Raw genomic sequence first — 14,367 nt, forward strand, 5'->3', positions numbered from 1 at the left:
ACAGGACTGATGATGCCTTGCAGGTCCCCATATAGTACTGCTGTCCTCCTGGTCAAAGAGCCAGACTCAACAGAGTATCACTTTGTCTAAGACTTGAGAGCTATTAATGAAATAGTCCAAGATCTGCAACCTGTTGTGCCTAGTCCATACACTCTGCTTACAACTGTTCTGGGAGAATACAGTCGGTTCTCAGTTTTGGACTCGAAAGATGCTTTTTTCTGCATTCCTATTGCAGAGGAATCAGAGCACAGCTGTTTGTTTTGAATGGCAGGACCCAAAAACACAGGTAGTCCGGTAGTATTGTTGGACAGTCCTGCCTAAAGGGTTTAAGAATTCCCCTACCTTGTTTGGGGAAATGTCGGCAGGGACCTTAGAAACTTAATATTGGATGAAGGGCTCTCACGCCAATACGTGGACGATGCGCTCATAGCAGGCCGTACTTACGATAAGTGTCTCCAAAATACCATGAGGACCCTGAACTATTTGGCCAGTCCTGGATATAAGGTCTCCCAGAGAAAGGCCCAAGTGTGTAAGCAACAAGTCATGTATCTGGGTTTTCTCATTTCCCCAGGACAGTGGCACCTTTTCCTGATAGAAAAGAGGCAGTTGCAAGTGTGGGAACACCCAAGACTCGCAGACAAGTGAGGGAGTTTCTGGGAATGACAGCGTTCTGTCAGATTTGGATCCTGAACTGTGCGCTCATAGTAAAGCCCCTCTGTGAGGCTTTAAAGGGTCACGATTTTGAGCCCCTTACTTGGACTACAGAGTGCCAAACAGTCTTTGAAACAATAAAAACAAAGTTAATCTCAGCCCCGGCTTTGGGACTACCAGGCTTAAAGAATCCTTTCATATTGCATGTCCATGGGAGACAAGGCGTAAGTCTCAGGTGTTAATTCAAACTCTGGGAAATATCCCTTGACCCGTTGCCTACTTCTCAGAACAACTAGAACAGACTGTTAAGGGATGGCCCCCTTGCCTTCAGGCTGTAGAAGCTACTTGTGACATACTTCAGGAAGCTGAGAAGTTCACCGTGGGGCAACCCACCACTGTGTATGTCCCTCACCATGTTCTTTCTTTACTGGAACAAGAAGGGGGTCATTGGCTTACTTCTGGGAGAATGGGAAAGTAGCAAGCCATTCTATGAGACAATCCCAACGTAAGACTTCAGGTCACTTCAGCCCTAAATCTAGCCACATTGCTCCCAGGTGATGCTGCACAATCCCCAGAGCATGACTGCCTACATGTCATCAAGTTAGTGTACTCTGGCAGACCAGACTTAACGGACCAACCCTTGGCAGAGCCATATATAGAGCTGCTCACTGATGGAAGCAGCTTCATGGACCAAGGTGTAGGTGGCACACTGGGTATGCGTTGGTAACTCTTGAAAAGATTGTTGTAGCAAAAGCCTTTAGTCTTTCCATTTAGGTCTGTTACTCATTTCGAGTTAATTTTTATAGATGGTGTGAGGCAGAGGTACAACTTCATTCTTTTGCATGGGAATATTCAGGTGTTCTAAAGCCATTTATTGAAAAGAGTATTAGTTTTCTGATGGAATTGTGGCACCCTTGTTGAAATTCAGTTGTCTCTAAACGTGAGGGTTTGTTTCTGGCCTCTCAGTTGTATTCCATTGTACTTTCAAGGTTTTTTTATTCTTATGATGTCTGTTCTTACACCTTAGTAGCATAGTACGATATTGTGATTTATAAGAAAGAAATACTCGGTCTTCATCCCTGTTCCTGGCACAGAGTTCCTAAAAGCCCTGCAAATTCCCAAGTAATAAGAGAGATTAAGTTGTCTTTTGTTACTCATAACAAGCCACTTCAACCATGCTTGAATTCATGTTAATGAGGTGACTTTTGGAACCCCCCCTGAGGAAGTAGGCTTGTTGCCAGGGATACCACTCAAGTCACTAGAGGGCTGTGACGTTAAGGCACACCCCTTGACCTCTAGGGAGGTGTGGGGGAGCCGGAGGTTCACTTAATTACTAATAGCAACTATTCCTACGTAATGAAGCCTCCATAAAAATCTCTGAATAGCACTGCCTCCAAACTCCCCTCCTTATTCTGACATGTGAACTTGTCTGTGACACTTTCTGGAGCCTGAGGGGAATTTCAGCCTCTGCAAACCCCTCCCCTACAGTCCCACAAGTTCAAGGTAGAGAGAGAGCAGGAGAGGACTGAGCCGGTTCCTGAGAAGGGGGAGGTCTTTAGGTTTAGTTCACCTTGACACGTCCTGAACGCTGTTGCTTGTTTCTGTAATGCTGCTATTATGGAAACTTAAGTGCAGTGAGGGAATTGAGGTGAGGATGAGTATTGCACGCTGGGGTCAACCTCCCTCCATGGCCCCATCCCATCTGGAAGCCAGAGCAGGCACCTGGGAAGAGTGGACCCTGATCCCTTCCCTTCCCCCCAGCAGGGCACAGACCGAGACCACCACCTCTCAAGAGAAAAAACATGTATTTTGGGAAAGAATGAAAATTGTGGTAGGAAGAGAAGCCATTAGCACATAGATGATCGGTTAACGTGAGAAGAAGCAGGTTTTCTTTCCATGAACTGAACTTTTTTTGGCACTACTTTCCTCCCAGGAAAGGCATGAGAAGCGCACTCTGGCTGACCAGAGGGAACACATTTTTGAGGACATGTTGGGTGATGGCGCAGGTGGCCTGAGCCACCGGCCACCCTTGGTCCATGCTGGCAGCGTCTGACTGGGGACTCCAGTTCCCTGGGTGGGAAGGCTAACTTGTCGCCCCTGCCTGTGGTATGCCTGCTCTTGTTAAGGTAGCTGTGGTCCTTGGGGCTGGCTTGGTGCCTGTAGGCTGTATCTTTCAACACCCGTCTCTGTTCTGAAGAGGAGAGAACCCTGTGGTAGTGGGAATGCCCCTCTGCTGGGGCCTGGAGCTGTTCTGGGTGCTGATTTAACTTTGAGGCACAGAGTCCTTGGTGAAGCCCCAGTTTCTCTCTTAGGACCTGTCCAACAGCTCTTGCAATCGCACAAGGGTCGATAGCCCTGCTCTCTACAACAGGTTTGCCTTCGATTGGTTTCTGCTGGTGAGCAGTGGCTGATGCAGGCTTGCCCTTTTGAAGGGATTCTTCTATTCCTTTGCCTCTTTTATCGTGGCTGACGTACTGCCTCATCCTTTTTTGGCTTTCTGGTGAAAGCTGTCTCTTCCCTGGTGAGAGCTGGGGGTGTTTGCTCCCAAGGGACTCTCCTCTTTCCCTGACCTGAGAAGCGTGGCTCATCCCACTTGCTTGCGAAGCCTTTAGTCCTGAAGACCTTTCTTTATACTCTCCTGGTTTGGGCTTCCAATTGTCCTCCCTCCCCTCAGTCGAGGCAAACTGGCCCTTACACGGGTCCCTAACTTTTGGCTTCCTGGGTTCCTGTTGTTGCTGGTTGCTTCTCGTTTCTTCATGGTCTCCTGGTTGGAGGCTCCTAACGCACCTCCACTCCTCAGCTGGGGCAGGCATGTTGCTCTGGGTTTTTGTTTCTTCATGCTGTCCTGGTTGGGGCTTTGTGAAACCCCTCCACTCCTCAGCTGATGCGAGCATCTCCCTCTGGCTCTTCATTTCTTCATGCTCTTTTGGTTGGGGCCTCTTAAGGTCCCTCCACTCCTCAGTTGGGGCAGACATCTCACTCTGGCTTTTAAATGGGTCCTGAAGTTGTGGTGTTTTGAATTTCTGCTGGCCCCGGCTGCTCTGTTCACTCACGTTGAGGTCATATGGCACCACCTGGAAAGCTGGTGCGTCCTCACTAGCATGTTCCCTCTGGGAACTAGAAAGAGACCTGTGAGAAGCCAAGATGTCTGAAGAAAGGAGCACATCAGTGTGATGGTCTCGAAGGAGCACATTGGTGGCAAAGTCCTGGAGGCGCACGCCAATGGGATAGTCTTGAAGGAGGATGTCACTGTGAGAGTCTGGAAGGAGCTCACCAGTGGCACGGCCTTGAGCCACCTGTGTTTTAAGGCATGGCTCCTTTGGATGTTGGGCAACTGACTTTGTTGGTGGCGACAGGGTTTTCCTAGTGGCTGGAAACCCCAAGACAGTCCCATTCTCCCAGCTTCTGCCCATGAGGTTGACTGTGGGCATCTGATAAGGCAGTCTGCCCTCCTGTCCAGTCAGAGGGGCCTCTGAGGGCCCATACCTGTCACCAGGTGAAGTCTTTCCCAGGGCCCTCTGGATTTCTGTATGCTCAGGTGAGGGAACAGGGAGGGGACTCACCAGGGTGGGAACTGTTGCTTTTGTTATCGCTGTCATTCCCTGATGGGGCTGAGGTTTTCCAGAGAGCTTATTAGCAAAGTTGGCTTTTGAGTGTGCTCTAGATTGACAGGTGGCAGAGGGGGAAAAGGTGGACCTTGGAGAGGACAAGGGTTGAGCCCCACCTGGCTTGAGATTTATGGGCTCAAAGGCCTGGTTGGGTAAGCCCCACCTGTGCCTTACCCGCCAGCTTATAACATGTGCTTCCAGCATCTGCCGAATGCTTGGACTGAGGAAGGAAAGCTCACGGGAGGAGTTTGCACAGGGTTTCCAATACTTCGAGGATGCTAGATTTCTGATTTCCTCGTGAGGGTGGGGCTTATAAGAAGCATAGTTGGCAGCAAGCCAGGATTGACGCACAATCACAGGCGTCATACCTTGATTAATCTGCCTCGACTTTGTGCTCAGATGGGCTTTCAAGAATTTTTCTAGATGTTTCTGCTCTGGGCTACTGGGTAAACAGTTTCCAGAGTTACTCTTCAAGGGCCTCATCAAGTATCTTTCTGACTCCTTTTCAGAGTTTCTTTGCAGAAACTTGACTGGGAGGCTGGTCCTGGAGGAAGCTTTTGAGATCCTCCTGAGACATGGCCTTAGACCCTTGCCGAAATCCTGCCCTGGTTGGAATTGCATTTGACCCTTCCTGTGGGATCTCCTAGGGCACCTGGACCTTGTCCTCTGTCGGTCCAGTCTCCTTTTGCCTGTAAAAGCAGAGGGCTGCCAGGGTCCCTGCTTGCCCTGTGCCTGATGAGTCCCTAAAAATTGGCACTGAGAGGAGCTCAATTCCAGAGACGGAGACAGGTGGATACTGCGGGCCAGGCCCCTCTTGGTTTGCTCTTTGATGAGCCTCTTTTGAAGATGTTGCTTCTGGAGATCAGGGCCAATTAAGTCCTCATGATGAATGGAAACTGCTGACCTTCGGGCCTGAGAGCGTCCCCTGTCTGGAGGAAGGGTGAGAATGAGTTGGTTAAAGCCTTTCTGAGATCTTTTGACCACAGAGGGTGAAGGCTCCCCACTTTTCAGTTGCTTCTGCAACAAGGGGCATTTCAGACATTGAGTTTCAGTGGGGATAAAATATAGTGTCTTGTTCTGAAAGGTAGGACAGTCTAGTCCACAGGTACTCATCTGGGGTGGAGAATAAGGTGGTCTGGATAGGAGAGAAGATGGGAGGTAGAGCTGGGCCTGGATCTGAGCCAGAGGTGGGGGCTGGCAGGGAGGCAAGTTTTGAGTGAAAGGCTGGGGTGGGACCCCCGGGCAGGGCAAGACTGGGGCCTGGGAAGCACCTAAAGGTATTCCAGGTTGAATTGAAACTGAAAAGCCATGAGAAACTCCACTGAATAAAACAAAGGGTGCCTGCTGTTGAGCAGAGCTCCGAACAGCCAGCAGGGCCTCGCTGTGCAGAGAGGGGAGACCCCAGTAGAGCTGGCTGTATTTCTGTTCCAAGTGGTCCCTCAAGACCTCGGAGTGTAAGAGCTGCTGAGGACCAGGTAGCCGCTCTAGCTGCTCTGTTTTGTCTTTCATGTTCCAGAAAGATTGAGGGGTTGTGTTGTCCTGCTCAGCACCCAGTGATTTCCACATATTCCCTGACGTGTTCAGGTGGTAGTCTGAGCTCATTTGTTCTGAGAATGACCCATCCTTTTCTTTCTCCTTACAAGTGTTTAGTTTTACTTTCTTGGTGACTAGAAGCTCCAGCAGCTTCTGGACTTCAGGGTTGACAAATAAGGGGCTACCAGTCTCTACCTGCTTGTCTGTGGGCCCTCCCGAGAACGGGGCCCCTGGTGGCTGGTGGGACAGGTGTTCTTGCCAGGACTTACTCTGTGATGTGGTGGGGAAGAACAAGGCCTTGGTAATCTTCCACCAGAAGGACAGGAACAAAATGTGATAGCATGCGAGGCCAAGACTCAAGATGGCTGCAGTGGTAGATGGCAAAAAAGAATTACCTGGAGGTGAGCTCTTTGCAACAGTGCCAAGGGTGACTCTCTTCAAGTTGGATTGGTCTTGAGGTTCTGTTGACAGGCTGGACGCCACAGGTAAAGAGCCCTGGGTCAGAGGAACCAGGGCAGCTGATGGGCACACGGCAGGAGCATCGTCTTCTGCAGGTTCCCTGCAGGGCTGGTGGGCTGCAGCAGGCGCTGCTTTGCCCACCTCACCGAGGGGGTCTTGACAGGAGAGCTGATGGAAGCCGCCCTTGTGAGGGAGCTTGTCCAGGTGGCTGCAGGAGACATGAGGCACAAGCTGCAGCCAGGAGCCCCCAGGGCCAGGAGGGCTGGGCAGGGCAGGCAGGGGTGGGCCCCTGTGGCCCCACGGCCCTCCACGGCCCCCGTGCTGACTTCACAGTGCTTCTGCTGTCCCTCACCCCGGGGCTTTAGACGTACGCTGTCCTCAGGGCTCCCCCTCGCATTTCAGCCCCAGGCTCCCTGCAGCCCAGGTGTCACACCATAGGCTTTGGGTGGAAGAAGAACCCAGGAGAGAAGGGAAAGATTCTTTACCTTTGCAGAAGTGAAATCAGGTCCCGAGCCTTTTCCAGCTCTTTCAGGGAATTTCTGCAAGCTGGAAATCAGCAGAGTGGGTCACGGTGGTGAAGGCAAGGGCCTAGGGGGTCTCACAGGAGGCTGAGTGCAGTGTCCCTTTAAGGGGACACCATTGGGAGATTGCAGCCCAGGCACCAGCGTCCAAAGCCACATGATCCCTGACAGCGATGGCGAAGCTCATGAAAGGGTTTATCATTTACAAAGTACTTCCATATCCATTACCCCTTGCCGTCCTCACATCCTCCATGTGGGGGAGAATGGGCAGGGGTCACCTTACAGAGGAATCTGAGCAAAGTTAAACAACTTGTCCACGGTTGGACCTGGAGGTCCCACCTCCCAACCCAGGCGCTATTGGTCCGCTGTAGCCCACACACCCCTGCTGGGCCACACCCTTTTCCAGGCCCCTCACCACTTCATTGTGCACATGGAATCTGGGAGGTATCTGGGTTGTTCTGCTCTCCTTCCCAGGAGCCTCCCTGAGGGTTCTGTTTCTTGAGGGACAGGCCCTGCCACTGGCCTCCTCGGAGCCTGTGGAGCTGGGCCCTCAGGGCTGAGAGAGATGGGGGCTAACCCTCGGGGCACACAGGGATGAATGGCACAACTTACCTTTCACAGCTCTCTTTTTCTCGTTAATCTTGCATCTCCCCTTCGGCTCCATTTGATGCTGAGAGACAGAACAAATGAGGACCTGGGACCCAATTCTCACTCGCCCCTCTCTAGACAAGCATCAGACACTCAGTGTCCATGACATAATATGACTTTCTACGTTTAACTAACAGAGCTCTGTGGTTTTTCTTTCCTTTCACTCATTTTTTTTTTTAACATCTTTATTGGGGTATAATTGCTTTACAATGGTCTGTTAGTTTCTGTTTTATAACAAAGCGAATCAGTTATACATATACATGTGTTCCCATATGTCTTCCCTCTTGCGTCTCCCTCCCTCCCACCCTACCTATCCCCCCCTCCCCCCCAGGCTGTCACAAAGCACCAAGCCAATACCCCTGTGCCATGCGGCTGCTTCCCACTAGCTATCTACCTTACGTTTGTTACTTTTCACTCATTTTTAAAGAGGATAAAAATATTTTCTGTTTTCCTTCTCTGAAGAACATAAAGAAGGATTTTCAATGTGAGATTCACCCTGGATTTCTTTCGTCACTGTTCCTCTGCTCAAAAAACACACACATTCTCTCTGAACTACGGATTCATTCTGAGCTCCAACAGGTGCTTCCCAAGGCCAGGGCCACTCCAGCGCCGGCTCTGAGGCTCTCAGGGCCTCAGCACTGCCAGCAGATCAGCCCTCATCCGAGACACCTGTTCACAGCTGGTGATCCAGTGCTCATGGCCCTGTCCTCTGGCTGAGATTGAACTCGGTATCCAGTCCTCGACCTCTGGTCACTGTGTGTGAGACTTGCCCTGGAGCCCTCTACCATACCTGGGCAACTGGTCTGAGAGCTTTGGTTAGAAATCCTAGTGTTCACTCTATCCCCTGCCCAGACTGGCTTGTCCTTACAGGGATGATGTTGTATACTTGAGAATAGATGTCCTATTCTTTCCCATTTCAGGAGTCTCTGTAGTTGACTGAGAAAAGTGGAAATAACGATAGAAAAGAAGAGAGGATCTTGTGCTTGTGGGTCTGGCCCAAGGGTTCCTTACCTTCCTGATGTTTTCTTGTTTCCTGGGAGGTGGTGAAGAGACATTATTCTCGAGGTAGCGGAGTAACAGGAAATAGAGCCCCAGTCCACACAGGAAGGCTAGGATGATGTCACTCACACAGAGAGTGCAACTGGAGTACTGCCAAGTATCAAAAGTGCTTTTCAGAGAAAAGAGAGCATTCTCCATTATCTGAATCACACGGCTGCCAGCAGGCAACTGAGCACAGGGCATGTACTTGGAGACTAAAGCCCTAGGCCTTTATCATAGAGCTGTGGTTTGGTCACAAAGGGCTCCTGAGGGTGTGGGAGGGAGTAATAGAGGAGGAGGCTGTACCACGGCCCCTCCCTAAACATCCGCCCCACAGCTCTATCCCTCCACCCTCATGGGTCTTCTAGACCTTAGTCAATTTTCTATTCGTTCCACCTGGAAATCACATTTTTCCGGGTTCCTCAGATCTCTTGGGGATCTCGGCTTGAACCCACCATTTTCATAGCCTTTGAAACTCTGAAATTCTCCCAGGATTTTGGCCGTTTCCCAGTGACTTATACTCTCAGAATCTCCTTTGTTCACAATTCCATCGTTTTTTCATCTCGCATATTTACATTTCAGTTCTCAACTTCAGATTTGTTTAATTAGAAAAACCATAGCCCTCCTTGCTGAGAGGACCCCCTACATATGACTGAACCTTTCACGTCCGTCTTTGCTACTCACCATCTCTCTCGGGAAGACGTTCACACTCTTATGAACATGATGCTTCCTGGAGATGAGAGAAGGACGGTCATTGACAGGACTAGAGAGGAAGCACACCAGCTTCATCTAGCAGATCCAGATGGAACTCCAGAAGTAAATCTGACGGTTCCTACTGCTGAGCCTGACTGGGCTCCTAATAATGGAGATATGCCACACCTAGAGCATTATACGACGTGTGTCTCATCTTTGAAAGGGGATACCCTAGGCAAAAGAGCTTAAACAAAATTCAGGAGATACACCAAAATCCCCATGAGGATTCATCAGAGTCTCTAGAAAGACTTTATCAAGCTTAGAGGCTCCACGCGGATACAGACCCCGAGGCCCCCGAAAATACGGTAAATATGACCTTCATTGGGCAAAGCGCCCCAGATACAAGAAGAAAATTACCAAAGTTAGATGGTGCATTTGGAATGAACCCTTCTCAGTTAGTAGATGTTGCTTTTAAAGTGTTCAACAACGGGGAACAACGACAGAAGTAAGAGGATGCAAGATGGAACACAGCTTTTCTGGCAGCAGCATTGGATTCCTGGAAGGCAATTAACCTGAAGAGAGGTAAGCCGCCATTGGGGAAGGAACAATGTGTTTACTATAAAGAGGAAGGGCGTTGGAAAAAACATTGCCCTAAGCTAAAAACTAAGAAAGAAAACAACAAAAGAAAGATGGGAGCCTCTCATATGGTCGACAGATGAATGAAGAGGCCCGGGGGCTTCCTTGGACTTGAGGCTCCCAATTCCGATTTCCCCACAGGAGCCCTCGTAAGTTTGACAGTCGGGGACAAGTTGATTGACTTTCTGATAGGTTAGGGTGCAACATACTCTGTGGTAAACATCAAGGTGGCACAGAAAACATGTCTACCCATCTCAGTTATGGGAGTTTCTGGAGAAGTACAAAATCATCCTTTCTTACAACCTCTAGGATGCCATTTAGGGGACCTCAGCCCGAAACACAGTTTCTTATATATGCCAGCATGTCCAGTCCCTGTTTCGGGCCGAGATCTCCTTTGTAAGTTAAATGCTCAAGCAACTTTTTTGCCAGAACAGCTTGACATCAGGGTCCCAATGGAGCATGCTGTAAGCCTACAGATGGCACTCATGGGTGCCCCAGAAAAGGGGACAGAGCTCTCTCCCCCCGAGGTCTACGGAAAGGTAAGGCCAGAAGTGTGGGCCTGATGGCACCCCAGGGAAGGACAAAAATGCATGGCTAACACAAATCCTGTTAAAAAGGGGTGCTGGGACACCTAATCTAAAACAATGCCCTCTGAGTCAAGAGGCCCGAAAGGGAATGCAGCCAATTGTCAAAAAGTTTTTGAAAACAGGACTGATGATGCCTTGCAGGTCCCCATATAGTACTGCTGTCCTCCTGGTCAAAGAGCCAGACTCAACAGAGTATCACTTTGTCTAAGACTTGAGAGCTATTAATGAAATAGTCCAAGATCTGCAACCTGTTGTGCCTAGTCCATACACTCTGCTTACAACTGTTCTGGGAGAATACAGTCGGTTCTCAGTTTTGGACTCGAAAGATGCTTTTTTCTGCATTCCTATTGCAGAGGAATCAGAGCACAGCTGTTTGTTTTGAATGGCAGGACCCAAAAACACAGGTAGTCCGGTAGTATTGTTGGACAGTCCTGCCTAAAGGGTTTAAGAATTCCCCTACCTTGTTTGGGGAAATGTCGGCAGGGACCTTAGAAACTTAATATTGGATGAAGGGCTCTCACGCCAATACGTGGACGATGCGCTCATAGCAGGCCGTACTTACGATAAGTGTCTCCAAAATACCATGAGGACCCTGAACTATTTGGCCAGTCCTGGATATAAGGTCTCCCAGAGAAAGGCCCAAGTGTGTAAGCAACAAGTCATGTATCTGGGTTTTCTCATTTCCCCAGGACAGTGGCACCTTTTCCTGATAGAAAAGAGGCAGTTGCAAGTGTGGGAACACCCAAGACTCGCAGACAAGTGAGGGAGTTTCTGGGAATGACAGCGTTCTGTCAGATTTGGATCCTGAACTGTGCGCTCATAGTAAAGCCCCTCTGTGAGGCTTTAAAGGGTCACGATTTTGAGCCCCTTACTTGGACTACAGAGTGCCAAACAGTCTTTGAAACAATAAAAACAAAGTTAATCTCAGCCCCGGCTTTGGGACTACCAGGCTTAAAGAATCCTTTCATATTGCATGTCCATGGGAGACAAGGCGTAAGTCTCAGGTGTTAATTCAAACTCTGGGAAATATCCCTTGACCCGTTGCCTACTTCTCAGAACAACTAGAACAGACTGTTAAGGGATGGCCCCCTTGCCTTCAGGCTGTAGAAGCTACTTGTGACATACTTCAGGAAGCTGAGAAGTTCACCGTGGGGCAACCCACCACTGTGTATGTCCCTCACCATGTTCTTTCTTTACTGGAACAAGAAGGGGGTCATTGGCTTACTTCTGGGAGAATGGGAAAGTAGCAAGCCATTCTATGAGACAATCCCAACGTAAGACTTCAGGTCACTTCAGCCCTAAATCTAGCCACATTGCTCCCAGGTGATGCTGCACAATCCCCAGAGCATGACTGCCTACATGTCATCAAGTTAGTGTACTCTGGCAGACCAGACTTAACGGACCAACCCTTGGCAGAGCCATATATAGAGCTGCTCACTGATGGAAGCAGCTTCATGGACCAAGGTGTAGGTGGCACACTGGGTATGCGTTGGTAACTCTTGAAAAGATTGTTGTAGCAAAAGTCCTGCCCCCAGGGAGCTCAACTTAGAAGGCAGAAATCATTGCTCTGACAAGGGCCCTACTGCTTACTGAAAGGAAGTGAGTAAATATATACACAGGCTCTTGCTATGCCTTCTCCATGGTGTATGCTCATTGGGCAGCGTGGAAAGAAAGGGGGCTTCTCACTTCAAACAATAAAGACATAAATCATGCTTGTGAAATCCTCTCACTATTAGAAGGAGTCCATAAGCCCTCACAAGTGGCCATAATGCACTGCCCAGGCCCCCAAAAGGGTGAAACTCGTATAACAAAAGGCAACTGGTTAGCTGACCAAGCTGCAAAGAAGGTAGCAAAGGAAGGGGATTGTCAAGCCATGGTAGGTTCACTTCTCCCTCATACTGACCTGTCAAAATACCAGTCAGTGTATTCAGAAAAGGACAAGGAGAGGGCCAGAGAGTGGGGATTCACTCTTGATCACACCTTGCCTTGTTGGAAATGTAGTGCACAAGGAATCGTTCTGATTCTTGAGGTCCTCTTGGGCACTGCTGCAACGTACTCATAATAGTACCCATTATGGGAGAAATGGCACCTTACAGTGGATTCAGAAATACATAACGGGGCCTAACGTGCGAAGGACCTTCCAGTGAGTCATGCAAAATTGCATGATTTGTACTAAAAATAACCCAAAGACTGCTGTCAGACCTCCCCAGATGGGAACCCAACACAGAGGAACCTACCCCACTGAGGACTCGCAAATAGACTTTACTCAAATGCCTTGAGCCACAGGAAAGTTTAGATACCTGCTAGTATTTGTGGACATTTTTTCAGGATGGGTGGAGCCATATCCTACTAGGACAGAAGAAGCCTCCGAAGTTGTTAAAGCCCTCCTGAAGGAAATTATCCCCCGATTTGGCCCGCCTAACTCGCTTCAAAATGATAATGGGCCTGCCTTTGTCTCTGGCATAACCCAACAAGTGTCTAAAGCGCTGCAAATTAATTGGAAGCTACATTTGTCCTGGAGACCACAATCAACAGGAAGAATTGAGAAAATGAATTATACATTAAAAGGGAGTATTGACTGAAGTATGTCAAGAGACTAGTTTAACTTGGGTTAAGTAAGGCTTGCCAGTTGCCCTGCTATGGATCAGAGTGGCTGCCAGAAGCAGGCTTAAATTAAGCCCCTTTGAAATATTGTATGGTAGGCCATTCCAAGTGTCCGTCCAGGTGGGAGAATCTATAAATGCTCCGAAAGATCTAGCAGTTGCCAGTTACGTTAAAACTCTGGGCACCATACTAACCTCTGTTGACGAGTTTGCTTCCGGCAGGTCTGCCTATCCAACTGAGGTAGCCTTACAGGCTTTCCGGTCTGGAGACTGAGTCCTCCTTAAAACTTGTAGAGAACGAGTGCCTGAGCACCAGCTGACTGCAAGGTGGACAGGACCACATGTTGTGGTAATTACCGTGCACTCACCTATCAAGTTAGCTAGAGTAAAGCCATGGATTCCTCACACTCCAGTTAAAGAAGCCCCACTGTCATCAGAAAATGACACAACTCCTGGGAGGCCAAGAGAGCAATGGGTTTGTGAACCCTTAGAAGACTTAAGGTTGCTTTTCGAAAATGAAAAGTATTGAGATTAAAATTTCATTGTAGAAGGAATTTCATCGGGTTCAAATAGTGTAGATAAAGAAAGAAAACTGTGTATTACTTATTAAAACTTTTAAGGAATCTTCTTGGCCCAAGGCTGATCAGTTCCATTTCAGGATCACCCCCTCATCACCCCTGTTCAGCAGGAAGTAACCACAAAGACTGTAATAGAGGTGGGATGGTGTGTAGCCGTTAGCATGCGCCCTTGTGCCTGTTACCAGGCAACCGTTACTGTGAGAAGGCTAGTGTGGGATCATTAGTGCAAGGGTTAGAGGCGCCACTGAGCCAGCAGGTGGCCGGGGGTGGGGGGGGGGTGGTGGTCCTTGGTGGTGGAGAGTGCGGTAAGAGGCAGACTGCAGCCTTCTCACCAGGGCCCTCCAGGCCCTCTGGCCTCTGGCTGGCGGGTGAGGTGGGGAGTCGAGGGAGAAGGCTGGGGGCTGTGTCCTGCAGAGCTCCAGAGCTCTTGGCATGACCATCCACTGCATGGGTCCAGGCCTTGAGGTGATGGCAAACTTCTCCCCCATCATTGTCTCTGCCATCTAGTGGCACCGTCAGTCTGCATGGGTCGCAGTCTGCAGGACTCGGCACAACCCCCGCTCACCCGCACATCTGGGCCACCTGAGGAGCCTAAGGGCCAGCTGGGTCCTGGATGTCTTACTCCCTCAGTGATGACGTATGGACAGGGTCTGGGGACCTGGCAGTGAGGGCACTGCCAGCAAAGATCTGCCTCCTCTTCAGCCAGGCTTGGGCACTGGTGGAAGAACCCAGACCGAGTGCTGGATGAATACTCCCGGACAGGGTAACTGGCCTGAGCAGAGACCCCCTTCTCTTAGCCAGGACCTGGACCT

The 14,367-nt window shown here is 49.6% G+C and overlaps 1 protein-coding gene across 1 annotated transcript; it reads right to left on the reverse strand.

Moving 5' to 3' along the window:
* Nucleotides 1-2,058: 2,058 nt before the first annotated feature.
* Nucleotides 2,059-14,058, reverse strand: LOC149748877 (spermatogenesis-associated protein 31E1-like). Its single transcript, XM_089912611.1, has 6 exons — nt 13,888-14,058; nt 9,143-9,247; nt 8,432-8,569; nt 7,385-7,442; nt 6,737-6,797; nt 2,059-6,579 (listed from the first exon to the last, which is right to left on the reverse strand). The coding sequence occupies exons 1-6, from the start codon at nt 14,056-14,058 to the stop codon at nt 2,499-2,501; spliced, it is 4,614 nt and encodes a 1,537-aa protein (XP_089768737.1). The 3' UTR covers nt 2,059-2,498.
* Nucleotides 14,059-14,367: the final 309 nt, after the last annotated feature.

The sequence above is a fragment of the Delphinapterus leucas genome, chromosome 6, assembly GCF_059928025.1.
Source record: "Delphinapterus leucas isolate spDelLeu-1000000601 "Yukka" chromosome 6, BTC_Dleu_Yukka2, whole genome shotgun sequence".
Lineage (NCBI taxonomy): Eukaryota > Metazoa > Chordata > Mammalia > Artiodactyla > Monodontidae > Delphinapterus > Delphinapterus leucas.

Excerpts from the sequence above, each read along its gene's own strand:
- LOC149748877 (XM_089912611.1), bottom strand. The coding sequence starts at position 14,058 with ATGGCAGAGACAATGATGGGGGAGAAGTTTGCCATCACCTCAAGGCCT. Across the intron at positions 9,248-13,887 it reads AGAGGGCCTGGAGGGCCCTG|ATGAAGCTGGTGTGCTTCCT; the intron begins GTGAGAAGGCTG and ends TGGATCTGCTAG. Across the intron at positions 6,580-6,736 it reads CTGATTTCACTTCTGCAAAG|AAGTCAGCACGGGGGCCGTG; the intron begins GTAAAGAATCTT and ends AGAAGCACTGTG.